Source organism: Aquarana catesbeiana, linkage group LG09 (genome assembly GCF_042186555.1).
Source record: "Aquarana catesbeiana isolate 2022-GZ linkage group LG09, ASM4218655v1, whole genome shotgun sequence".
Lineage (NCBI taxonomy): Eukaryota > Metazoa > Chordata > Amphibia > Anura > Ranidae > Aquarana > Aquarana catesbeiana.
Genome location: NC_133332.1, coordinates 52,020,893 through 52,048,773, shown reverse-complemented (window position 1 = coordinate 52,048,773; position 27,881 = coordinate 52,020,893). Strand labels below are relative to the sequence as shown.

General features: G+C 43.3%; 1 protein-coding gene across 2 annotated transcripts in view; it reads right to left on the bottom strand.

The window, feature by feature from the left end:
* Positions 1-644: 644 nt before the first annotated feature.
* DPF1 (double PHD fingers 1) overlaps positions 645-27,881 on the bottom strand; it is a 211,065-nt gene continuing 183,828 nt past the window's right edge. For both annotated transcript variants that reach the window (XM_073598486.1, XM_073598487.1), the window contains exon 12: positions 645-3,358. In XM_073598486.1, the coding sequence (XP_073454587.1) occupies positions 3,288-3,358 (71 nt within the window). In that variant the 3' untranslated portion in view covers positions 645-3,287. The remainder of the gene's footprint in view (positions 3,359-27,881) is intronic.

Genomic DNA, 27,881 nt, shown 5'->3' with positions numbered 1-27,881 from the left:
TGTTTTTCATTTCCCTATGTTGATAAGGACTTTTGACTTTTTCGACTTTCCTGGTTTGCATACTTGTTGACCTACTGCAGCAAGTAGGTCAGTATAACACCCTGACAATTAGCCTTTTCAGGGGTTCAGCAACGGCATCTCTCATATTTTTCATAGGAAAGGCTTGTTTTCCATTTAGGACCCTGTGCACGGTCTACTTTTAGACACAACTTTATTGTTTGCAATGGCTAGTTTGTATTTGCAGCAGAAGCAGAATAATATTGCAACTTGAAAGTAGGCTTCTGTTTCTGCTGTAGGACCAAAACATTCTCCTCCAATCATTATACCCAGAAACAAAATGCAAATACAGGCAATAAATTGATAGAAAAAAGACTGAATTTTGTCTTACCTGGAGTGCTCTCTCAAATAAACGTTTTGGTGGAGTTATTGTGTAATAAGGAACAAAAAAACATGTGTGTCTGACTAGCAAGACCCATCACTTTTCCTTCTTCAGGCTCTCAGTTAGCTAAGTGCTTTGTGTTTTCCTTTGTATATAACACACACGTGCTAACACATACTCATCATTCATTCAGCATACCTGCATCACCACCAATTAACATAAAGAAGTACATAAAAAAAGGTCCTGTCCCCCCCCCCCCCCCCCCCCCAATGAGTCTAGAATACGGACCCTGGCTCCCCAGCCAGGAGCTATCTCGGGGCTCACAGCTAATACAAGATTTGTGCATTGTTTAACCAGGTTCTCAGGGAATATTGATAAATCTGAGATTTCAGTAGGAATGTAGATGTTAATTCACAGAATGAACGCAAGTTTTTCATTCAATTACGAGCAACAAGGCCTTGTACTCTATTAGCCGTCGGTGAAAGCAAAAAAGGATGGGAATAAACTGGTTCACTTTACTGGCTAACGGAATTTAACTGCAAGCTTTCAGGACTATGAAGGCCCCATTGATGCAAACACTGAAACTGCAGAACTGTGTTCTGTGGAATCTATTGAAGATTAATGTCTTGTACAGCAAACTGCATCTCCCTTGCTCAATGCCCCTGCCCCAAGGGTCAGGAGACAGGAAGGCAGAGGACAGGAGGTGTACATGGATGGGCTTATTTAACAAGGCAGAGCAAAAACCAATGATGAGTACTAACCAATGGCAGCCAACTGGAGTTCAATTTTCATTAGGTTACGGCAGTCATAACAGTGAAAGTTGATTGCTGATTGGTTGCTGTGGTCTGGTTTGGTTTGCTCTTAACCTTGTTCAATAACAGACAACCAGTCCCTTCTATCAAGGTATCTAAGCAAGAAATATCTAAGCCAGTGTGTGCAGCAATCAATAAGATCCTTATTTTTTTTATTGTGTGCTGCAAAAGGAGAATCCGATTGGTTGTTGTGGGGCAACACGGGCTGGCTGTGACAGTTCTTCCCTCACTTGGATAATCAAGGCCAGTTGTGATAGTGAAGAAGGATTTATAGTAAAGACATGTATATTTACACATAATGAGTTTAGTTATTAGACATACATATATCTATATTCCCAGCGTGGCCTGGGGTTTCAAATGTACATAGTTATATAAAACAGAATCTGTAACCAGACTCTGCCAAACTGAAGATACATCTCACCATTTAGTAATGTTGTTGTTACAGCAGTCTGCAGCTGTGAAACCAACTTTCAGAAAATGTCAGTAAATGCAAACCCTGATCAGGATTTGACCACCAAATTAACAGCTCATTATGGAGTAATGGTCAGGAATTGAAGGGGGTATGACCTGAAGAACCTAACAAACATTGATAGAACATGGAAGAGGGTAAGAAAGATGTCATTGAAGAGTTGTAAAAAAACTTGCTTGTGCTTAAGCCAGGTCAATCTTCTCCCCGACCTGGACCAAAGCGACAAGATGGCAATGCATGGACAGCTGGGAAAGAATGGCACTTGGTCTATCTACCAAAGCAAAAAAAACTGTAAGCAAAAATGAGAGCTCATGTCATTGCTCATTACCACGATGACATGAATTCTGGTGGGACAAGGATAGATACTTCAATTTGCTATATTACCTGCAAACAACTGAACCATACAATATAAATCAGTTATAAAACATGTCTCTAGGATGTAAAGGCCTTTCTGGCAAAAACTACCCAATAGGGTGATAAAAGTTTCAGGTAAATTACACCAAAGGCATTATCAATGCCAAAGTCAGACCACCTGCAAAAGGGTCTACGCTCAGCTTACCTAATTGTCCACCACAACAAAACTTCCAGGAACTAAGGGCCTCAACAGGGGTTTAATTTCAATTTGGGCAGAAGTGGAGGCCCTTAGTACAATCTTAGCCTGAGGGACTTAATAGGGGCCCAGGGATTGCAAGATAATAGCAGACTATAAAATACAGCCATTCCAATACTTATATCAAGGAATTTAAACATTAACATATACAGGGCGTTTTGGTCCAGGGTGGGGAGAAGATTGACCTGTCTTTGGCAGTAAGGGCAGGCAAATTTCCTTAGCATTCTTCAATGACATCTGCCCAAGCATAGTCACCCTTAGGAGCTGATGTATTCCAGGAATGTCTTACCATCCCTGTCAGATGTTTTGTGGCACCTTGAAGTCTTAGTCCAGGGTGGGGAGAAGACTGACCTGGCTTTGGGAGTAGCGGCAGGCAAGCTTCCTTACCATTCTTCAATGGCATCTGTCCATGCATAGTCACCCTTAGGAGCTGAGGTCTGCCAGGAATGTCTTACCATCCCAGGCAGGTGTTTTGTGGCACCCTGTAGTTTTAGTCCAGGGCGGGGAAAAGATTGATACAGCTATTTGAGTAAAGGCGGGACAATTTATAAATCCTGCCCAATTTTCTCCCATGTCAGATCAAAATGAATATGTAGTGCTTGAAATGAACCACAATTTGGAAAAAAAATCAGCTGTAAAGAGCCATAAAAATAGCTACCCATGTCAAAGAGAAGATGTATGTCATAGCCCCATCTGTACGACATAGCGAATGAGCCTGTATAACGTGGTGTTCAATCTCTCTGGGCTTTAGTTTGCAGAATACTTGTATTAAAAGGTCAAACTGAGAAATGTTTAGCAGAGATCACAATACCACTAACCTGGAGGAGATTGCCAGAGAAATAAATAGGAGCAAAATGTAGTACTGTCACACAGCTTAACCAATAAAACTACTTTAAACCCCTCAAATGAGGAGGGGTGAGGACCGCAGTGTGGAAATGAGAGAAGCAGAGGATTCTGGGAATAGGTAAGACCAGTCTGAGGGAGTCAGTGATCTATGTCCTCTTGATGCTTGTCCTTCTAGGTCAGTGTGATGTAGGCCGATGCTTTTTCCTTCAGTTGTCTCAGGCACAAATGACAACTCCAGCTTCCTGCAAGAACAATTTTAAAACACATGAATGTCAATGGCCGACATTCGCTGCAGCCGAGAGCAGACACATGAAGTGGCTGTACTTTCGTGTCCACAGGCGGCTCCAGCACACCAATGGCTTTAGTCATCCTACAAATACCTACTGATTGTTATGTCTTTTGTAAATGGTGCTAACCGCATTTTCAGAAATACGCTCTACAGAGCGCCCCGGTATTACCCAGAATTCTCTGGGGAGGCCAAACACGTGGGAGTACAGTGTACAAATTTATCCAGAGTTACAACCATCGTGGCTGGAATACTGAAGAAAATCTTTTCTACTCTGTAAGGTTAATGGCCAGGCAGTAAAAATGCCAGAAAGCGCTCTTAAAATTTGACATCCTAAAGAGGCATCTGTATGTTGCTGTGGAAAATAAAAGTATTTTATCTGCGGTGGAGAGGTTTCTCTGTGGTTAAACATTGATGCAATAATGGTTTACCCAGAGAAAGGAAAAGGCCTATTGTTCATTACAGAACAGACTGTGTATATATACGCTGCATTTCTCCATCCACGTGCTGTAAATATAACCTCTGCCGTTTTTACTGTTCTATTTTGGCATTACTGAGACCATATCTTTTCCAAGAAGTCAGCGCTGGCTGTGATTTGCAGGCGCACACTGCATAGCAGAGGCTCTTGGTAATTATACATGAAATAGATATGTATTGCAGGTTTTCTGCCTGATGAAAACTTTGATGACAGCAAGGAAAGAGCTAAACAAAATGTTCATTCTTAGACAGGTGAAGGATTATTGTGCCAGTTGCCAGTTTCCCACTTGTGTGGGGAAAAAAATAGCAAATAAAAAAAATATATATTATAGCATATACAATTGCAACACAAGTCATATTGTAATTGAATGCTATTAAAAATTACCTTTTCTTTTCAATCTACAGCCACTGTAATTTTCTGTAAAATGCAATATGGCTACCTGGAGGAGTTCTGTACACAGAGGGGTTGATTTACTATAGCGCGAATGTGTGAATAAATACCATACTTGCAAAATAGACAAACCACATAAATTAGCATGAAAATGGAATTCACTATAGCACTCGTGAAAAACTACTCACATAACCAAATTCTCTATAGCTCACAGACAACAGAGACCATCCAAATCATTAGTCGTGCTAGAAACACGGGAACTGCACATGGAAATAATGTTTAGAGCATGATATAATTGCCTAAATGGTTCTTAAATATGTGGTATATTGTTTAAAGATAATCTGCTTTTAAACTGCTGAAAAAAGTAATGTATAAACTGAAATATCATTGAAAGTCTGAGAAGAGATAACTTCCCCCCTTTCTACAACTATGTACCAGCACAAGTGCGCACGCTCAGACATGCAAAATACTCACATTTTAACTCCCATTCATTTTTTAGGTGTACCAAAACACCTCCACATGTGTCCCCACTCACCAAATCACAATGACACCCAGCTTTTCAGTCTGGGAGTCTGTAAAGGCTTGTAACAATATCCAAAGAATGTTGCAGGATGGCAGGTTCACTGTTGAGATGATAAACGATCCCATTTCGCCCTCCCACAGGGCATCATCAAAGGTCCTTTGATGACACCCTGTGGGAGGGCGAAATGCATTGATGTGACACACTTCCGGTTTTGATGACGGTCTCGTGGGAACGCTGTTAATGGTGTTTGCTGCTTCCTCTGATTGTTTCAATGCCTGATTTTAACTTACTTTTGTAAGTATAACCTTTTATGTGCAATAAATTTGCAATCTTAGCATACTTCACTATTGGTCCCCCCTTTTTCTTCCTTTTTGAGTACCTGTTTTTTGTTTGGCTGAGTATTAACGTTGAAGGATCATTTATCATCTCATCAGTGAACCTGCCATCCTGCAACATTCTTTGGATATCGTTACAAGCCTTTACAGACTCCCAGACTGAAAAGCTGGGTGTCATTGTGATTTGGTGAGTGGGGACACATGTGGGGGTGTCTTGGTACACCTGAAAACATTTCTGCAACATTTTCTCTGCACTTTCCGCACCTTCATAGTTTTATATGGACTTTATGTTTTTTGTTATCAGTTATTATGGGTTTTTGTTTGTGAGTGCTGTATTTATATATTTTACCAGTAATGTGTAATGTTTTCATGTTTTGGTAAAATATATTTATCACAAGAATCTAATCCGAAACTCCCACAGGTGTCTTCACAAACCACAAACAGTACCATTGCTGATGCAAATTTTAAATGAGTCACAATTTTGTGTGTTGTTTATTATTTCCACATAATTTTACCCCAAAAAATGTGATATGTGTACCAACAGCAGAAATCAAAATGTCATTCCCAAAATTCAGAGGGTAACATCACTATTCTACACTCACACACCAAAAACCACCAAATATCACAGAATAAATCAAGAAGCATAACTCCTGACTGATGTCATTCCACCACCTATAGGTATATGTCCAAAGAAATGCAGTATTTATGTGTAGGAGGGTTCCACCACCATTGCAAATCATGCCATATGTTTTCCACGGGCAAGGACAATAATCAGCCTTAAGAATTCCCCACCAGTACTAATTGCAGCCTCTTACCAAGCAAAAAGCAACAAAATTAGATATGGTTCAGCATGCTGACAGTAATTACCCATATCCAGCCTTCAAAACAGATGGCATATGCCAGAAACAGGTTGTTCAATGGTTCTCAGGCCTTCCACAGTACATCTGCATTGATTAACTTATTGGAGTTAGGACTGTTTCACACCACAGAGATGCAGCCTACATCCATGTGGCAGCACAGTGGCTAATGGGTTAGCACTTCTGCTTAGCAGCGCTGGGGTTGCTGGTTCAAATCCCAAGCGTGCCACTTCATGTAGAGTGTGACAGGAGTCACTTTGGAGAGGTTAGGAAGCCCTTGTTTCAGCTCCCCATGCACCTTCTATGTCTAAATCACCCTGTGTCTATTAGGGGCACAGCGTGACTGAAAAAAAGATAGACAGCTACTTAATGGAACAGTAATATTTATCCACAATATCTCCCAGGAAATATACAAAGACTATTCCTGGTTTATTTGATTCTGAACTATACATGTTAATTGAAAGAGCTGATCACATTGGCCTCTGTACAATGTAGGAGACGGATAGTCTGCTACTAGAGGTCTCCTGTTATTGTGTGAAGGTGTTCTGTCTTTATTCTTATGATAATGTGTATTGTAGTTTGTGAGCTAGGAGACAAGTCTGACCAGGAAGGTCAGACCTCTGAGACCCCTTTCACACTGGGGCGCTTTTCAGGCATTTTAGCTCTAAAAATAGCGCCTGTAAAGCGCCTGAAAAGCGCCTCTCAAGCCACCCCAGTGTGAAAGCCTGAGTGCTAGTGGCCGAAAAGCGCCGCTAGAACAAGCAACGCTTTACGGCTAATGCCCGCACCGCCCCGCTGTGAATGGGGTCTTAGTCGTCCAGGGGGTTAATTAACGTCATGTTTATAGTATATATCAGTTGTTGTAAATATATTCCTGTGTGCAGTTTGTATTGTTAAGGTAATCTGATCAGAAGGGAGGAATGTTCTTCTCAAGTGTATAAAAGCCTGTATTCTTGTTTAAACAAACAGTTCCAGCTTTGCAGCCAAACAAGTCCTGCCTAGTTCTTGGTTGTTATATGCAGCTATAATATCTAATATCTATCTTCAGACTGGAGGAAGCGGTATATGATGGATCACTGCTCCTTTAAAAATAAAGTTTTATATTAAAAACTTTTTTTTTCATTGGTAACCCTGGGGGAGCTGCAGAGTTCCCAGCAAAGACTGGAGTATCTGTACATAGGACGACAATAAGCCGTATGCTCCATAGAGTTGGGCTTTATGGCAGAGTGGCCAGAAGAAAGCTATTACTTTCAGCAAAAACAAAATGGCACGTTTTGAGTTTGCGAAAAGGCATGTGGGAGACTCCCAAAATGTATGGAGGAAGGTGCTCTGGTCTGATGAGACTAAAATTTACCTTTTTGGCCATCAAAGAAAATGCTATATGTGGCGCAAACCCAACACATCACATCACCCAAAGAACACCATCCCCACAGTGAAACATGGTGGTGGCAGCATCATGCTGTGGGGATGTTTTTCAGCAGTCGGGACTGGGAAAATAGTCAGAGTTGAGGGAAAGATGGATGGTGCTAAATACAGGGATATTCTTGAGCAAAACCTGTACCACTCTGTGTGTGATTTGAGGCTAGGACAGAGGTTCACCTTCCAGCAGGACAATGACCCCAAACACACTGCTAAAGCAACACTTGAGTGGTTTAGGGGAAACATGTAAATGTGTTGGAATGGCCAGACCTCAATCCAATAGAAGATCCGTGGTCAGACTTAAAGATTGCTGTTCACAAACGCAAACCATCCAACTTGAAGGAGCTAGAGCAGTTTTGCAAGGAGGAATGGGCAAAAATCCCAGTGGTAAGATGTGGCAAGCTCATAGAGACTTATCCAACGCGACTTGGAGCTGTGATAGCCGCAAAAGGTGGCTCTACAAAGTATTGACTTTAGGGGGGTGAATAGTTATGCACATTTACCTTTTCTGTTATTTTGTCCTATTTATTGTTTGCTTCACAATAAAAAAAACATCTTCAAAGTTGTGGGCACGTTCTGTAAATTAAATGATGCAAATCCTCAAACAATTCATGTTAATTCCAGGTTGTGAGGCAACAAAACGAAACGAAAGAAACGAAAAATGCCAAGGGGGTGAATACTTTTGCAAGGCACTGTATAACAGATAACAGTGTATATTTGCTGTCCCCTCAAAATAACTCAACACACAGCCATTAAATGTCTAAACCACTGGCAACAAAAGTGAGTACAACCCTAACTGAAAATGTCCAAGTTGGGTCCAATCAGCCACTTTCCCTCCCCGGTGTCATGTGACTCAGTGTTACAAGGTCTCAGGTGTGAATGGGGAGCAGGTGTGTTAAATTTAGTGTTATCATTTTCACTCTTATGCCCCATACACACGATCGGACTTTCCTACAACAAAACCGTGGAATTTTGTTCGTAAATTGTTGGCTCCAACTTGTATTGCATACACATGGTCACACAAGTGTTGGCCAACAATTACGAACGATGTTACATACAAGACGTACGTGATATCTTCATTACGAACGCTAGTTTTACAAGACTGAGCGCTCCCGGTTAGTACTTGATTCCGAGCATGCGTGGACTTTTTGTGCGACGGACTTGTGTGCACACGATCGGACTTTCCGACAACAAACATTTGGCGGAAAATTTGAGAACCTGCTAGCTAACAATTTGTTGGCGGAAAGTCTGACAACAATTGTTCGATGGAGCATACACACGGTCGGACTTTCCGCCAACAAGCTCACATCCAACATTTGTTGTCGGAAAATCCGATCGTGTGTACGGAGCATTATACTGGTCACTGGAAGTTCAACATGGCACCTCATAGCAAAGAACTCTGAGGATCTGAAAAAAAGAATTGTTGCTATACATAAAGATGGCCTAGGCTATAAGAGGATTGCCAAGACCCTGAAACTGAGCTGCAGAATGGTGGACAAAACCATACAGTGGTTTAACAGGACAGGCTGCACTCAGAACAGGCCTCGCCATGGTCAACCAAAGAAGTTGAGTGCACGTGCTCAGTGTTATATCCAGAGGTTGTCTTTGGCAAATAGAGTGCTGCCAGCATTGCTGCAGAGGTTGAAGGGGTGGGGGGACCAGCCTGTCAGTGCTCAGATCATACGCCCCACACTGCATCAAATTGATCTGCATGGCTGTCCTCCCAGAAGCCCCTTCTAAAGATGTTGCACAAGAAAGCACACAGTTTGCTGAAGACAAGCGGAAAGGACATGGATTACTGGAACCATGTCCTGTGGTCTGATGAGACCAAGATAAATGTATTTGGTTCAGATGGTGTCAAGCGTGTGTGGTGGCAACCAAGTGAGGAGTACAAAGACAAGTGTGTCTTGCCTACAGTCAAACATGGTAGTGGTAGTGTCATGGTCTGGTGCTGCATGAGTGCTGCCAGAATTGGGGAGCTACAGTTCATTGATGGAACCATGAATGCCAACATGTACTCTGACATACTGAAGCAGAGCATGATCCCCTCCCTTCGGAGACTGGGCCATGGGGCATTATTCCAATATGATAACGACCCCAAACACACCTACAAGATGACTACTGCCTTGCTAAAGAAGCTGAGAGTAAAGGTGATGGACTGGCCAAGCATGTCTCCAGACCTAAACCATATTGAGCATCTGCGGGGCATCCTCAAACGGAAGGTGGAGGAGCGCAAGGTCTCTAACTTCCACCAGCTCCGTGATGTCGTCATGGAAGAGTGGAAAAGGACTCCAGTGGCAACCTGTGAAACTCTGGTGAACTCCATGCTCAAGAGGGTTAAGGCAGTGCTGGAAAATAATAGTGGCCACACAAAATATTGACACTTTGGGCCCAATTTGGACATTTTCACTTAGGGGTGTACTCACTTTTGTTGCCAACAGGTTAGACATTAATGGCTGTGTGTTAAGTTATTTTGAGGAGACAACAAACTTACACTGTTATACAAGCTGTACACTCACTACTTTACATTGTAGGGGTGTACTCGCTTTTGTGAGATACTTTATATATTTATTTATTTATGGTCGAAGCCCTTCAACTGAGACAGATGTGAACCACATAAACACGCAACAAGACTTACAAGATAACATAGACCTGAGGTGTGCCCTGGTCGGCTGGCTGGTATGCCAAAAAAGGGGCATACCCAAGATAAGTTAGTGGATGACTGTGGAGAGAAATGTGCTGAGAAGTGCCCTGAAAAGGGGAATGGGAGGGAGGGTATCGTGCCCTGGAACCGACAAAGACCACAGATGAGTGGTCTGCTTAAATACCCCCCCGGATTCCTCCCATAAATTCAGGCCACCATACTGGCCTTCTTATTTGGAAGTCATTCAACCAAGACAGATGTGAGCCACATAAACACGTGACAAGACTTACAACATAACATAGAACTGAGGTGTGCCCTGGTCTGCTGGCCGGTATGCCAAAAAAGGGGGCAAAAATACTATATAGGATAGGGTATTATAAGGATAGGGTAGTACCTCTTTATTGGTCCTGCGACATTTATTGAGTAAGCTAGGTGAAGGCTTGCAACATTTCTACTTGAGGGTTCAGAATGTATTGAGCTAAGCAGGCGAATTTCCAACCGCCCAATTCTTAACGACATGGTCTGGTACCCCGTGCTGAGACGAGGCTGAGGCTGCTCCGAACCGAAAGGAGTGACTGGAATACCGGCCGGGGTTAAGGTCTAGGTTAACCAGGAGGATCCTAACGTGCCTAATGAACTGACTGCCACTCAAGGGGCTGGTCGGAAAAGGAAGCAATGGGCTGGAATTCGACTGGCTAGGTAGGTGAGACAGTAACCGGTCGAGTATCGCTACTGGGCACCAGACGTGTTGGTCTGGAAGAGCTTGATATCGACCCCGGGGTTGGATTGTTGGATTCTGGACACTACGAGGTGTAGAACGACATGATCCTGAAAGCGTGCCAGGCAGCGTTTGCACAATATTTGGCTGCTGGGGTCGCTAAAGGTAAACCCGCTAGGCTGCAAAGTCATAGAAGGCCAGGTAGATGGCTGCTTGGATGACCAGGCTGGGTAGGAGCCCAAACGGGGAACGTGAAAGGATGGGCGACAAAGATGGCACTTGTGACGGGTAAGCATTTGCAGTTGGCTATGGGCTGATGCCTCTGGATGCCGCGTAGGATGGATTTGATTGTATGGGCTGCGAATAAGGATGGCTTTCCTGAGTCCTGTAAGGACAAGAAATGGGATGCCAGCTAAGTATAGCCTGATGGTGTTATGAGATAGAGCCAGCTGCGTGTGGTAATACGATATAAAGGCTAGGACGTGCTTGATGACTCCTGTCGATGCTCCAGGGCATAAGGCCAGAAACCTTCAGTAGGCATTCCCAGCGGTGTGTGATAGACCTTCAGTGTGTTGCGGGATAACGACTGATTAATGAAATGGGTCGCCTTGTGAAGATGTGTCTTTAACCCATCGTCAGCTGCGACCAAGGTGGGGTAGGAGAAATGGCTGGGTCGGCTCCCGGTTTCTGCTGAAAGAATGAAGTAAGTTAACTTGGGACAGTGCGTCTGATGCGACGTTGCACTTGCCCAGAATATAAATGCAGTGAACATTAAATTGATGCTCCAGGGATAACTGCACCAGCCTGCGTAGGAAGGACATGATGGCGAGGGACAGGGCCTGCCTTTATTTATAATTTTGGCCGTGGCCTGGTTGTCTGTGGCAAAAACCACCGTTTGTTCTGTCCAGGTATGTCCCCAGACCTGAGCAGCTGCCACAGTGTGATATAGTTTGAAATGTTAAGATGATGGACAAAAGCAGGGATTAGGATTTCTGGTGGCCATGGTCCTGCAAACCAGTGATGGCCAAAAATTGCAGCGAAGCCTGTGGAGGCTGCGGTATCCGTGACTACCTAAGGTGATAAAGCTGATGCCGATGGAATAAACATGGATATGCCGTTCCAGTTTGCGAGGGGTTCGACCCACATTGTCAAATCTGCTATAGCTGCTGGGTCCAGCCTGAGAACTTGATCGGGGTCTTGTACCAGAAAGAGGAAAGACTGCCCCTGAGCGATAATCCTCATGGCAAATTAAGTATCCCTAGCAGGGATTGTAGCTGTCTCTTAGTACACCCTTGTGAAAGGGTAAAGTCGTGAATAACCCACCTGATTACGGCCAATTGTCGGGAGGTAGGCTGGCCTGCATGAGGTGAGTGTCAAGAGTTATACCTAGGAAAGTGGTGGACTGTGCCGGGCCTTCCACTTTATGCTCTGCTATAGGCACGTTGAGATTTGCCAAACCACTCTTAATCTGTCCAAGTCTAACGGGGGCTCGCCGGGCCGTTTGACCAGCAGGAAGTAATCGAGGTAGTGCATGACTTTCTGGCATTGTGCTTGGTGCGACAGTATCCAGGTAAGAGACTGGGCGAAGGTGTCAAACAGCCACGGGCTGTTTTAAGAGCCTAAAGTCAACTTGGTGGTAAAGTAATACGAATAAAGTTGCACGCGACTTTAGGATGCGCTCTGTGGCCAGTGACTCAAATGTGAAGCAGCCGGCATTGGCTAAGGTTGTGAGTCCCATAGTTGAAATTGAGTTACATATTGTCTAAGACCGTAAGTACGTACGAACGTACAAATGGACGGACCGCGTAACGACTGTGGCAGGTGCCTCCCAAAGGAGACTAGGCTGCAGGAAGCTGTATGATAAAATGGAATTGTGTTGGGTTGTGCTGAGAATTCGGATCGTTGTGCCGCCGTCATGACTAGATTCGAATTAGGCAGTAGGGTGTGTGAAATGAGCTGTCAGAGTACGTGAAGCAGAATATGAGTTATGAGTACATACGAGCGATTGGCCTGAGTAACGATTAGTAGCTCATGGCAGATGCCTCATGATAGAGACTGAACTGTAGTAAGCTGCGTGATAGATAGAACCATGATGTGTGATGCCAAGGGTACAAATTGTTGTGCCGCCGGTGCAACAGCATTGGACTGCAGGGTGTCGGGCTGAGCTGTCACTGGTGGTGAGAAAAGCAGCCTGAAGAGCTCGGCTTTCCTGGCTGTGGCGGGATAGGGAATGCCCCTATGCCGTAGCCTGCTGTGAGCTTGGGGATGGTCCATCCCCTGAGGGACAGCACGCTGCTGTGCTCTGAACCCACATGAGGGTAACAGAGGGGTGGAGGTGAAGTCTTCATTGCCGGCCTACGACATGGCTCCAGCTAAAGACAAGGAGAGGGGGGTGCATGTGTTAAGAGGAGTCGTAGCGGTAGGATAGTGAGCCGAGTTGGATACAGAAAAATAGATAAGGAAAACGAGAAGGGCAGGAAAATGAACGACAGGCGAAGTTAGAAGCCGGTTTGCATTTTGAAGCGTTGAGCGCTGTTGAGTGAACATTAAAAAAACTCAAAAGAGTGCGTGACAACCGAGGTGAGCCAGGTGGTGACTGGCCAGGTAACCAATAGCTCGGGTGCCCGTCTGTGCTGAGCACAAACCTGTGAACCAGAGCCCCAGGGCGTACTGGGGCGAGAAGCTGATGCTTGATATGGCCTAAATAGGAATGTTGCGTTTAGGCAATCAAGGAACATAGCTGAACGGCTGCACTCTGAATATACACCTTTATTTTGGGAAAAACAATGTTTAAAAATCCAAAGCTGTCACATCATGGTTGAGATTGGTACAGAAAAAGAAGGTAACGCGTTTCACATCATGGTAGATGCTTAGTCATAGCTAGGAATGTTGCGTTCTATAGTTCGGGACGTATGCTCGGCCTGCCAACGCTTGCCCTGTCAGCAAGATCAACATTTGGAGAACTTGTCTGCGTAGGTGAAGGGTCACCCTTCGAAAACAGAGTGTAATGCAAAGAAACATGGGACAGTAACTAAAGCCAGATGAGCAGCCCAAATCGTGTATGTGAAGTGAACGTTTAGTGAAAGGGTACTGCAGGTTAATGTGAGAGTGAAACTCGTGTACTACACCTGACTCAACACCTGACTAGTTGCGAAGTCCTGGTTGAGATTGAGAATTCAGTTGACCCAGAACCTGTAGCAAGGGTGACACAGAAGTCCAGTTAAAACGACCTGCCCCACCCCTTGGAATGCAATTGGCCCCATGGTGAAGATGCGATCCCTGTGTGTTTTTTTAGTGAGGAAATAACGTCCAACCTGGTGCAGGATGGAACAACCTGAACTCGACTGACTTAAATGAGAAATGACAGACAGAAAACAGTGAGTGGCTCGATTGTACGCCACTGGAGACGATGAGTGGCTGGATTGTGTGCCACTGGAGAAATGACGGGTAGCTGGATTGTGTGCCACTGGAGAAATGATGGGTGGCCGGATTGTGTGCCACTGGAGAAATGATGGGTGGCTGGATTGTGTGCCACTAGAGAAATGCTTGCAACGATTGCAAGAAAGTAGCCTTTTTTTGGAAGGTGAAAAAATTAAGGACAGCAGAAAACTTGAATATGTGGGAATGAACTGTAATCATGAGCGGTTGTCAACCGTGACTGTAGAGTGTATGAAATGAATCCGATACGAATCGGTTGTAGAGTGTATGAAGTGAATCCGATACGAATCGGTTGTAGAGTATATGAAGTGCATCCGATACGAATCGGTTGTGGAGTGTATGAAGTGAATTCGATACGAATCGGTTGTAGAGTATATGAGGTGAATCCGATACGAATCGGTTGTCAAGTGTATGAAATTAATCCGATACGAATCGGTTGTAGAGTGTATGAAGTGAATCCGATATGACTCGGACTGTGGAGAGTATGAAATGGATCCGATATGAATCATTGTGCCACCAACGCGACTGGATTTGAATCGGGCTGGAATCGGTTGTAGAGTGTATGAAATGAATCTGATACAAATCAGTTGTAAAGTGTATGCAATGAATCCATACGAATTGGTTGTAGCGTGTATGAAATGAATCCAATATGAATCGGACTGTGGAGAGAGTATGAAATGGATGCAAAACAAATCATTTTGCCGCAGAAGTGACTGGATTAGAATCGGGCTATAGCGTGAATGAAATGAATCCGTTACGAATCAGTTGTATAGTGTATGAAATGAATCCGATTTGAATCAGGTTGTGGAGGGTATGAAATTAATCCGATATGAATAGGATTGTGGAGAGTATGAAATGGATCCCATATGAATCATTGTGCAATCGATGCGACTAGATTCGAATCGGGCTATGGAGCGCATGAAATGGTTTAGCGAAATTAAAGGCCGGTGACTGGCCATGTGCGGTGTAACAGTGTGCTTTGACGCACTGAGAAATGAATCTCGTGGTTGGTACAAAGTTTGAATACAAAGAATGCGCTCGGAGACATGCGGACGATTCATAAGTTCTGCTACGAAGGCCGTAGATATGAAATGGGGAACACAACGAATCGAAAGAACTACACTTGATACAAATAAATGGAAATGGTTACTAATCCTACCTGCGACAGTGAGCAAGACTTGGTCTACGAAAAAACACGAATGGAGAAGCCGCAACACACTGGAATTCGGACACGCAAATCACGAACATAAAGTGAGTTGGGAAGAGTCAGCCTAGTGACGTAATGAATCGCGCATCAGAACTGACAAAGGCCACAGATGAGTGGTCTGCTTAAATACCCCCCGGACTACTCCCGTAAATTTAGGCCACCATACTGGCCTTCTTATATATACAGTGCTGTGAAAAAGTACTTGGCCCCTTCCTGATTTTTATTTTTTTTGCATATTTCTTACACTTAAATGATTGAGATCATCAAACAAATTTTAATATTACACAAAGACAAGCCGAGTAAATCCCAGATGCAGTTTTTAAATTATTATTTCATTTATTAAGGGAAAAAAAGATGTTCAAACCTGCCTGGCCCTATGTGCAAAAGTCATTGCCCCCTCCCATGCTGAATCATGAATGAACTGTGATTAACCACAATTTTTTGGAAGGCCGAGTTAAATTTCACTTGCCACACCCAGGCCTGATTACTGCCAGACCTGTTGAATCAAGAAATCACATAAATAGAATCTGTCTGACAAAGTGAAGCACGCTAACAGATCACAAAAAGCCACATATCATGCCACAATCTAAAAAAAATTAAAGAACAGATTAGAAACTAAGTAATGTACATGTATCGGTCTAGGAAGGGTTTCAAAGCCATTACTAAGGCTTTGGAACTCCAGTGAACCACTGGGAGAGCCAATATCCACAAATGAAGATAACTTGGAACAGTGGTGAACCTTCCCAGGAGTGACCGGCCTACAAAAATGACTCCAAGAGCATGACGACGACTCATCCAGTAGGTCATAAAAGAACCCAGAACAACATCCAAAGAACTGCAGGCCTCACTTGCCTCAGATAAGATCAGTGTTCATGATTCAACAATAAGAAAGAGACTGGGCAAAAATGGCATCCATGGGGGGGTTCCAAAGCTAAAGCCACTGCTGACCAAAAAGAACACAAAAGCTCATCTCACATTTACCAAAAAACATCTTAATTATCCCCAAGACTTTTAGGCAAATATTCTGTGGACTGATGAGACAAAAATGTAACTTTTTGGAAGGTGTGTGTCCCGTTACATCTGGCATAAAACTAATACAGCATTTCATAACAAGAACATCATACCAACAGTCAGACATGGTGGTGGTAGCGTGATGGTCTGGGGCTGCTTTGCAGCCCTCAGGACCTGGATGACTTACCATAATTGATAGAACCATGAATTCTGAGCTCTACCAGAAAATCCTAGAGGAGAATGTCTGGTCATCAGTTCGTGACCCCAAGCTCAAGTGCACTTGGGTTATGCAGCAGGACAATGATCCAAAACACAACAGCAAGGCCACCTCCAAATGGTTCAAACAAAGCAAAATTTAGGTTTTGGAGTGATCTAGTCAAAGTCCAGACTTAAAGTGGAGTTCCACCCAAAAATGGAACTTCCACTTTTTGGATTCCTCCCCCCCCTCCGGTGTCACATGTTGCACCTTTCAGGGGGGAGGAGGGAGCAGATACCTGTCTAATACAGGTATTTGCTCCCACTTCCTGGCATAGATCACCATGGTGATTGCCGTGACCTACGCCACTTCCACCGCACTGCCTGTCCTCCCCGCTGTATTCTGTGAGACACAGAATACAGCAGGGACCTGTGAGGACGCGCAGTAGGGAACCAGGAAGTGAAGCCGCACGGCTTCACTTCCTTTTTCCCTTACTGAGGATGGCGGCGGCAGCAGCCGAGAGCCGAAGGACGGATCGGCTTCGGCTGCCGACACTGCGGGCTCCCAGGACAGGTAAGTGTCCATATATTAAAAGTCAGCAGCTGCGTTATTTGTAGCTGCTGGCTTTTAATATATTTTTTTCAGCAAACCTCCGCTTTAAATCCAATAGAGATGCTGTATCATGATCTTACATAGGCCGTTCATGCTGGAAAACCCTCCAATGTGGCTGAATTAAAACAATTCTGCAAAGAAGAGTGGGCCAAAATTGCTCCACAGCGATGTGAAAGACTTATTGCCAGTTATCGCAAACGCTTGATTGCAGTTGCTCCCGCCAAGGGTGGCACAACCGGTTATTAGGTTTAGGGGGCAATTACTTTTTCACATAAAGCCAGGCAGGTTTGGACAGCTTTTTTGACTTAATAAATGAAACCATCATTTAAAAACTGCATTTTGTATTTACTCGGGTTATGTTTGTGTAATAATAAAATTTGTTTGATGATCTGAGTCATTTAAGTCTTACAAATATGCAAAAAAATAAAAAATCAGAAAGGGGGCAAATACTTTTTCACAGCATTGTATACATACATACACTATATCACCAAAAGTATTGGGACTTGTACAGTAAAGGCTCCTTTCTGGCAACTTGACCATGCAGCTCTTTTTTGTTCAGGTATCATCGTATTGTGCTCCTTAAAAACAACCACACCATCTTTTTCCAGAGCAGCCTGTATTTCTCCTGAGGTTACTTGTGGGTTTTTCTTTGTATCCAGTTCCTGTGGCAGTTGTGGCTGAAATCTTTCTTGATCTACTTGACCTTGGCTTGGTATCAAGAGATCCCCAAATTGTCCACTTCTTAATAAGTGATTAAACAGTACTGACTGGCATATTCAAGACTTTGTATATCTTTTTATAAAAGAAAAGGTTTCCCCAGGGTGGGGTTTTTAGGCAGCACAATGACAAAATGAAGTCAAATTGGATATCAAAAAATATCAAAATGTATTAAATAGTATACCATGAAAGCTAAAACAATGAGCTCCAGTGGGGGGTACTTGAAATAAAATTATATTAAATAAGCTGAACATACATTAGCAGACACATATTCACAACAACACTCGGTGGCATGAATATTTAAACCTGACGCGTTTCAACCCCTATACTTGGGGTCTTCTTCAGAGGATCAGTCTGCTGGAAAATATACATAAATAGAGTTGATACACATATATAGGTTATATTAATATAACAATAATTACATCCAGTATAGTTACCCAATAATGTGTGTCCAGCAGAAGAAGAACAAAGTCTCCCACATAGAGATCCCCTAAAAAGACTGTCCTCCCGTCTTCCCCAGAGGGAGAATACCAGGTGCCCCTATCGCCAACGCGACTCGGATCAGGGCAGTGAAAACAGCGACGTGACTTACGAGAGGTCACACTCTTGAGCACCGCCCGCCAAACACACGACCAGCCCGGAAACACAGAGACACACCTGTAGTAGGCACCAAAAGTGTCCACAGTAAGTTTGATCACTAATGCCACATTGATTATGTGGCCAAGAAGAGATGCTGGGGGACAAAAGCCTCCAACATACACCAAGGGTACAGATATAGATAAGTATGTGAGTATATATGATATCATCATATCATATCAATGTGGCATTAGTGATCAAACTTACTGTGGACACTTTTGGTTCCTACTACAGGTGTGTCTCTGTGTTTCCGGGCTGGTCGTGTGTTTGGCGGGCGGTGCTCAACAGTGTGACCTCTCGTAAGTCACGTCGCTGTTTTCACTGCCCTGATCCGAGTCGCGTTGGCGATAGGGGCACCTGGTATTCTCCCTCTGGGGAAGACGGGAGGACAGTCTTTTTAGGGGATCTCTATGTGGGAGACTTTGTTCTTCTTCTGCTGGACACACATTATTGGGTAACTATACTGGATGTAATTATTGTTATATTAATATAACCTATATATGTGTATCAACTCTATTTATGTATATTTTCCAGCAGACTGATCCTCTGAAGAAGACCCCAAGTATAGGGGTTGAAACGCGTCAGGTTTAAATATTCATGCCACCGAGTGTTGTTGTGAATATGTGTCTGCTAATGTATGTTCAGCTTATTTAATATAATTTTATTTCAAGTACTCCCCACTGGAGCTCATTGTTTTAGCTTTCATGGTATACTATTTAATAAATTTTGATATTTTTTGATATCCAATTTGACTTCATTTTGTCATTGTGCTGCCTAAAAACACCACCCTGGGGAATCCTGTTTTGTATATCTTTTTATATCTTTTTCCATCTTTGTAAAGTTTCAATACCTTGTTACACAGGTCTTTTGACTCTTCTTTTCTACCTTCTCATGGCTCAGTGTCTAGCCTGCTTGGTGCATCCATGTGAGAGCTAACAAACTCATTGACTATTTATACACGGACACTAATTGTGATTTAAAAAGCCACAAATGTGAGAAATTAACCTTTAATTGCCATTTTAACCTGTGTGTGTGTGTCACCTTCTGTGTCTGTACCAAGGCCAAACATTCCAGGGTATGTAAACTTTTTATCAGGGCCATTTGGGTGATTTCTGTTATTATGATTTAAAAAGGATTCAAAAAACTATGTGATAATAAATGGCTTCATGTGATTGCTATCCTTAAATAAAAGACAGTTTTTTGACATGATCAGTCATATTTTCAATATTAATGCCAAAATTTCACAATTTCTGCCAGGGTATGCAAACATTTGAGCACGACTGCAAATGCAAAACTTTAAATGGATTTTAGTCCTAGCAATAAACTTTGTTCACCTTTGCTCTGTTAAAAATAAAGTTATATCCATGTAAAAAAAGAAAAAATACCAGTTGGACCTGCCAGAAATCCAATGAGCTTTGTCTCTGCTGACTTTTATAAGTTAACATTATTCTCAACTCTCTATGAGGACTACAGAACATTTCCCCCTATGTTATAGAGATACGGTAGGGGAGAGCTAATCCATACTTCCTTTCTCTAGGGGGTTATGATGCTCCTCCATAGACACAGTACAGTAAGTGTTATCACCTTAAAAATGTGTTACTGGGGGAATCACCAGGTAAAAATAAGACAATAAAGGGCTTAAAAAATGAATACAACCACCACAACTAAAGACAGCTAAGATGCAATATATATATATTAGGGCTGTTACATTAAAATGTTCGTGTTCGATTAATCGTTTTTTTTTTTAATCGATCAATCGACTAATTTCGATTAATTATAATGCACATACAGATCCAACTGCTTTTAGCTGATTTAGCACCGTTGTTATGGCAACAGCCGAAGCTGGATATAGCAGAGCATGGCTAGGACGTCACATGTCATAAACTCAGCCTCACCGTGCCCATAATCTCAGCCTCACTGTGCCCATAACTGCAGCCTCACCGTGCTCATAATGCAGTCTCACTGTGCCCATAATCGCAGCCTCACCGTGCCTACAATCACAGTCTCACCCTGCCCATAATCGCAGCCTCGTCGTGCCTATAATCGCAGCCTCACCGTTCCCATAATGCTGTCTCACTGTGCCCATAATCGCAGCCTCACCGTTCCCATAATGCTGTCTCACTGTGCCCATAATCGCAGTCTCACCGTGCCCATAATGCAATCTCACCATGCCCATAATCGCAGCCTCACTGTAGTCCGTGCCTGTGTCTGGATTACACAGTCTGCGGGCATCTCCCGCTGTGTGTCTCGGAGCTGAGTGTGAAAACTTTGGCCGCGCTGTGATAAAAATCCCGCCCTCCTCCTAGATCAGCTCGTTTGATAGACAGAACACTGTGTCTATCACACAAGCTGATCTAGGAGGAGGGCGGGACTTTTCTCACAGCGCGGCCAAAGTTTTCACACTCAGCTCTGAGACACACAGCGGGAGATGCCCGCAGACTGTGTATGACATATAGTGGAGGAGGAGGAGGGAGCGGAGCGCTGCTTGGCCCAAAGCGGCCCCAGGGCAGGCAGCCTACCGTCAAAAAAATTTTGATCGATCAAAAAAATTAACGATTAACCGAGGAATTAATCGTTAATTTCGGCAGCCCTAATATATATATATATATATATATATATATATATATATATATATATATATATATATGAAAAATTTGTACGAAAAACCCCCTAACGGGGCTTTAAAGCAGCCAGTAAATACAACGTAAATAATAATCAAAACATGGTTTTCGTGTTATTTACGTTGTATTTACTGGCTGCTTTAAAGCCCCGTTAGGGGGTTTTTCGTACAAATTTTTCATGCATCGTATGGGGTGCGCAGCCTCTCTGTCTGCACTCATGTGAGTGTCTCCTGTTACATATATATATATATATATATATATATATATATATATATATATATATATATATTTTTGCTCTTAGGTTTAGGTGATATGTTTAAAAAAACTTTTAAAGGAAGCATCCTCCAGAGATGTAATATATTTTCCCTACACCAATGTAGGCGAAATATATTAAATCTCTGGAGAATGCTTCGTGTTCAGCTTGGCCACTCATGTAGGGTGGTCGTAGAACGTTTTGACTGTCTTTCAGATGACCGTCTTGTGTCTATGGCAGCAGATACCCTCCAGCCAACTATCCTTGGTGGGGAATGACTGATTAGATCGGTTTGAAAGCCTTGCCTTGTGGCTATTTTTTTCCCCAAGATAAGGGGCACCAGGAGGTGACCCTTCCTAACCGAGTACCCACTGTAATGAGGCAGAATGGGTGCCTTGCCTTAGGATGTCTTGGACACTCGGGGACACCTTGCCCCCCTATAGTCCACCAAACATACTGGATGAGCAGTAAGTCACACACAGACAGCTGGAAGCCAGCACTAATTGTCAGTGAATGAATCCATTGCAGTTCCATTCCTTCCGCCCGGTTGTGTTGCTCACACAGTGAGAGAAGACAGCGAATTGTGACCTGGTCATACGCTGACAATCATTGCTCACTTCCTGCTGTCAGTGTGTGATGAGCGGCTGTGTCTGGCACAGCAGGAATAAAACTCATTTCAGCGGGGCTCTTGTTCCCATTGTACCGTGTGTGATCTAATATTTCATTATGTCATTATAACAACCACCCTTTATGTAACACAGACTGAGCAAGTCAGGCTAAGGTTTGTATTTCCTATAATGCCATATGCTGACTGTCCTTGCTCTTTACAGGGTTCTCAGAAGACAAAGGCAATATATAAATCAGTAACATAAATAATAAGTCAGCCCAATAAAAAAATCTTTTTTTCTCGGTGCCTCGCTTTTTAGACCTGTTTTAGGGTATATTCTGGGCGCTGATTCAGAAACTTGCATTGGCTAGACTGCAACAGCTCTGGTTCCTCAGATATGGTCAAATACATATCATTTTCTTTACTCAGTATTTGAAAAGATCTTGCTGATCAACTAATTCTTTTGTTACATAGTTTGTGTTTTTGCGTACAAATTAGCAGATCTAGTGCGAGTGTTATGTACTTCCAACTGTAATTTTACATCGGAAACATTTGATTCTATTAACTGTATTATGGTTATGATTGTATAGGAGGTGTGTGTATATTGCCGCTATTATCGTTTCATTTTTGCAGATCGAGCACCATTGCAGTTATGGCTAATTTTTTTATGTGTTTCTTTCATACTACAATGAGATTTAAATAAAACAGTGCAGTAAAATAGATTGGTATATGGCATTTATGCTGTATCTCAAAAACTAGAGCTGATAGGGGAAAATTGGTGCCATTTTTGGAATCAACGGGTCAAATATACCCAGGAACAGATCTAACATTCAGACTGCATTGACATCTGGGCGTTTTGAATCGTGGGCAGATTTACCACAATTGTGCCCGCAATTTCAAAACGGGCAGGTGTGAATGACAAATCGCACATTTCAGATACCATTCATTTGAATGGCACCTAAAAACGCAATGCGGTTCTGCCTTGGTTGTCCCACGATAAATTGCGCTGCAATCGTGGCAAACCGCATTGCGTGAAGCATGTTGCCCTAAAGAAGCTCCTCAACGTTGTTTGGGCGACAAGCTTCACACGGTTTGCTGCGATTGCAGCATGAGTTCTCGTGGGACAATCTCGGCAGAACCGCATTGCGTTTTTAGGTGCCATTCAAATGGATGTCATCTGAAATGTTTTGAAATTGCGGGCAGAATCACGGCAAATCTACCTGCACTTCAAAATGCCCAGGTGTAAATGCAGCCTTTAGGCAACAAAATGTGTGTTGGCCTGTGTATAAGGGTGAATAAACAGAATATGTGTCCCCTTAAATCAGGTATCGCTATCAGAGTCCCTCTTTACATCATGAGTACTCATCCGGGTCACCCTTTACATCCAGGTCCCCACCAGAGTGCTTCCTTTCTTTAGGTGTCCTCATCAGTATGTCCCCTTACATCAGATGTCCCCATCAGAGTGCCCCTTTACATTAGCTATCCCTATTACAGTGTCCCCTTACATGGATTGTTCCAATCAGAGTGCCCCCCTACATCGGGTAAGTCCCACCACAGTGCCCACGTACATGGATTGTCCCAATCAGAGAGCCCCCCTACATCGGATAAGTCCCATCACAGTGCCCGCATACATGGATTGTCCCAATCAGAGAGCCCCCCTACATCGGGTAAGTCCCGTCACAGTGCCCACGTACATGGATTGTGCCAATCAGAGAGCCCCCCTACATCGGATAAGTCCCATCACAGTGCCCGCATACATGGATTGTCCCAATCAGAGAGCCCCCCTACATCGGGTAAGTCCCATCACAGTGCCCACGTACATGGATTGTGCCAATCAGAGAGCCCCCTACATCGGGTAAGTCCCATCACAGTGCCCACATACATGTATTGTCTCAATCAGAGTGCCCCCCTACTTCAGCTGTCTGCATCACAGTGGTCCCTTATATCGACTACCCCCATCAGACTGGCTCATGGATCATTGGATGCACTCTCAGAGACAAGGGGGGGGGGGGGGGCGCAACTAAAATCTGGGGGGACATAGCCCACCCCAGCACCCCCCTGGCATGAACTTCCTCCAAGTAGTCAGGCTGATGAAGAAGTGAAGACACCTCAAAACACATCCTGACTTTGTATGTTAGAGGGGTGACGTCAGACTAGGGAGGTTTATGGTCCTGCAGCCACGCTTTCAGGTTGTCTGCTGTCACAGTGATTCTGCGTCAGTGCTTCCATCTGCTTTCCCATGCCTTTGCCCGAGGCAAGGAGGTTACCATCCGATATTGCTGGCTCCCCTTCTGTAGATTTCACTTTAACAACGCTTCCCGCCTATCATTGCTCCCCTTGAGAGTGCATTTTATATGGTTCTAACGAACATCCTTGCTTTGATTTACTTAGTACGCTATGCAGAGCTTGCGCTATGTTTTTATTTCTCCCTTTGCTCACATATCACTAATTTACTATCGGATATATCAGTCTGGATGTCACACCACTTGCTCAAACTCAATCTATCCAAAAGCGAACTTATAAATTTTCCTCCCTCATATGCCCCTTCCCCTGACCTCTCTGTCAGAATTGATGGCACAACTATAAGCCCATCCCCACATGCCAAGGTTCTAGGTGTAGTCCTGGACTCTGAACTCGCCAAGGTCCTAGGTGTAATCCTGGACTCTGAACTCTCCGTTAGGCACCACGTCCAATCACTGTCCAAATCTTGCCGCCTCAACCTCCGCAACATCTCCAAAATACGCCCCTTTCTAACCAATGACACAACAAAGCTCTTAATTCACTCACTGGTCATCTCTTGCCTCGACTACTGCAACTCCGTTCTCATTGGCTTACCTCTACATAGTCTATCACCTCTTCCATCCATCATGAAAGCTGCTGCCAGACTCATCCACCTTACCAATCGCTCTGTGTTTACTACCCCTCTCTGCCAATCCCTCCACTGGCTTTCGCTCACCCAACAAATTAAATTCAAAATACTAACAACTACGTACAAAGCCATCCACAATTTAGCCCTCAGCTACATCACTAGCCCAGTCTCTAAATACCAACCTAATCATTCTCTTCATTCCTCTCAAGACCTTCTGCTCTCTAACTCACTCATCACCTCCTCCCATGCTCTCCTCCAGGACTTTTCCAGAGCCTCTCCAATCCTATGGAATGCCTTACCCCAATATGTCCGCTTATCTCCTACTCTATTAGCTTTTAGACGATCCCTCAAAACCCCTCTCTTCAGAGAAGCCTACCCTACCCACACCTAATAACTGTATTCATTTCCTCCATCAGCTCATCCCCCCAAACTGTTGGCGCTATATAAATCCTGTTTAATATTAATAATAATAATAATCAGTGCTTGCAGACAAAGGCTGCAAGTGCTAATCAGTGTGTTCTGGTGGGGGAGTCCCCCTGTCAGAACACAATAGCAGAGCTGGGGAGATCGCTGCACCAACATTGCTTGTGTTGGTATGGCGATCTGTCAGTTCTTTTTCATTCAGCCCGCTGGGTTGAAAAAAAAAAACTGTGCAAACACATGTTCGCATCTTTAAAAGTTCGCAACTCGAATGTTCGTATGTAGGGGACTTACTGTATTGATCATATAAATGGGATATCACAAAGCAGCAGTTCATCTTGAATAGCCAACTGGGGTGTGCCAGGGGGGATGGTGTATAGTGATAGTGTATTAAGTCATATTTATATCGAGTGACTTTTGTTAAAACTTCCCCCCAGATTTTGTGTTACTTTAAATAGTTTGTTTGAGCCAAGGTGGTCCAAATTAAGCACTTGCTACCCGGGCCAATTCTGACACTTTGCTCCTACATGTAAAAATCATCATTTTTTTGCTAGAAAATTACTCGGAACCCCCAAAATTTTTAATATGGGGTTTTTTTTAGCAGAGACCCTAGAGAATAAAATGGTGGTCATTGCAACTTTTTATCTCGCACGGTATTAGCGCAGTAATTTTTCAAACACGTTTTTTTTTGGAAAGAAAACTGTTTCATGCATTAAAAAAAAATACAGTAAAGTTTTGTCTGCCCAATTTTTTTGCATAATGTGAAAGATGATCTTACGCCGAGTAAATAGATACCTAACATGTCATGTTTTTAAATTGCACTCGTGGAATGGCGCCAAACTTCTGTACTTAAAAATCCTCATAGGCAACATTTACATTTTTTTTACAGGTTACCTGTTTAGAGTTACAGAAGAAGTCTAGTGCTAGAATTATTGCTCTCACTCTAACGTTCGTGGCGATACCTCACATGTGTGGTTTAAACGTCGTTTACACATGTGGGCGTGACCTACGTATGCGGTCGCTTCTGTGCGCGAGCACTCAGGGACGGGGGAGCTTTACTACTTTTTTTAAATTACTTATTTTACTTTTATTTTTCTATCTTGAAACTTTCTTTTTACTTTTTTTTTTTTATCACCTTTATTCCTATTACAAGGAATGCAAACATCCCTTGTAATAGGAACAGTGCGTGACAGGTACTCTTTACTGTTAGATCTGGGGTCAATAAGTCCCCAGATCTCGCCTCTAGGCTGGGAAACCTGAAAAAAAAAAAAACTATCCCGGTTTCCCAGTTGAGCCTGCAGGATTTTTTCAAATGCAGAGGCCAGGCATGACATTATAACATTGTGCCTGGCTTCCAAATAATCATTGAGATGCCGGAGGTTCATCTGGCCACTCAAAGTCGACAACGTCATATGACGTCGTTGGGTAGGAAGTGGTTAAAGGGGTTGTAAAGGCAGAAGGTTTTTTATCTTAATGCATTCTATGCACCTTCTGTGTGCAGCAGCCCCCCTTATACTTACCTGAGCCCCCATCTCGATCCAGCGATGTTGCAGGAGAGACACTGCTGTCCAAGATTCTCCCTTCTCTCTGGCCATTGGCTCCTGCTGCTGTCAATCAAAATCAGTGAGCCAAAGAGGAGAGAGAGAGGGGGTGGGGCCGAGCCACAGCTTCCTGTCTGAATGGATACACAGAGCAGCGGCTTAGCTTGGGTGCCCCCATAGCAAGCTGCTTGCTGTGGGGGGTGTTTGGCAGGAGGGAGGGGCCAGGAGCGCTAGTGAGAGACCTGAGAAGAGGAGGATCCGGGCTACTCTGTGCAAATCCACTGCAACAGTGCAGGTAAGTATAACATGTTTTTTAATTTTAAACAAAAAAAAAAAACGAGAATTTAGTATCACTTTAACTGTTTCCATTTCTAAGAAATGTTGCCTCTGTTGCGCTGTATAAACTGTATGTAGCATCAGACACATCCAGTAGACAGCGCTGTGCTCTGGCAGCATTAGGGGGACTTCCTGTCCTGTTCACAGAAAAAAAATCGAGTCATAGTGAGCGCTGCTTAGCCATTCATAGGAAGCCTTCTATTTTCATAAATGAATACAAGGTTTTCTCTGATTGGCTAAGGTGAACAGGTGGATGGATGACGTCTTGATTTCTGTCAATTAGAGAAAGCCTTTTCAACAAACCCTGGTAAAAATCTATGCGTATAGGCATTATATTTCCATTAAGAAAACCCCACTGGTTCAATAAACATTATTGATATATTTAAAGTAATCAATAGAAGTATAAGGTCTTGTATTTTATAAATGAATACAAGGTTTTCTCTGATTGGCTAAGGTGAACAGGTGGGTGGATGACGTCTTGATTTCTGTCAATCAGAGAAAGCCTTGTATTCATTTATAAAATACAAGACCTTACTTTACAGATTACTTTAGATATATCAATAATGTTTGTTGAACCAGTGGGGTTTTCTTAATGGAACTACATGCGTTGATTTTTACCAGGGTTTGTTGATTGTGTATATACATTGACCT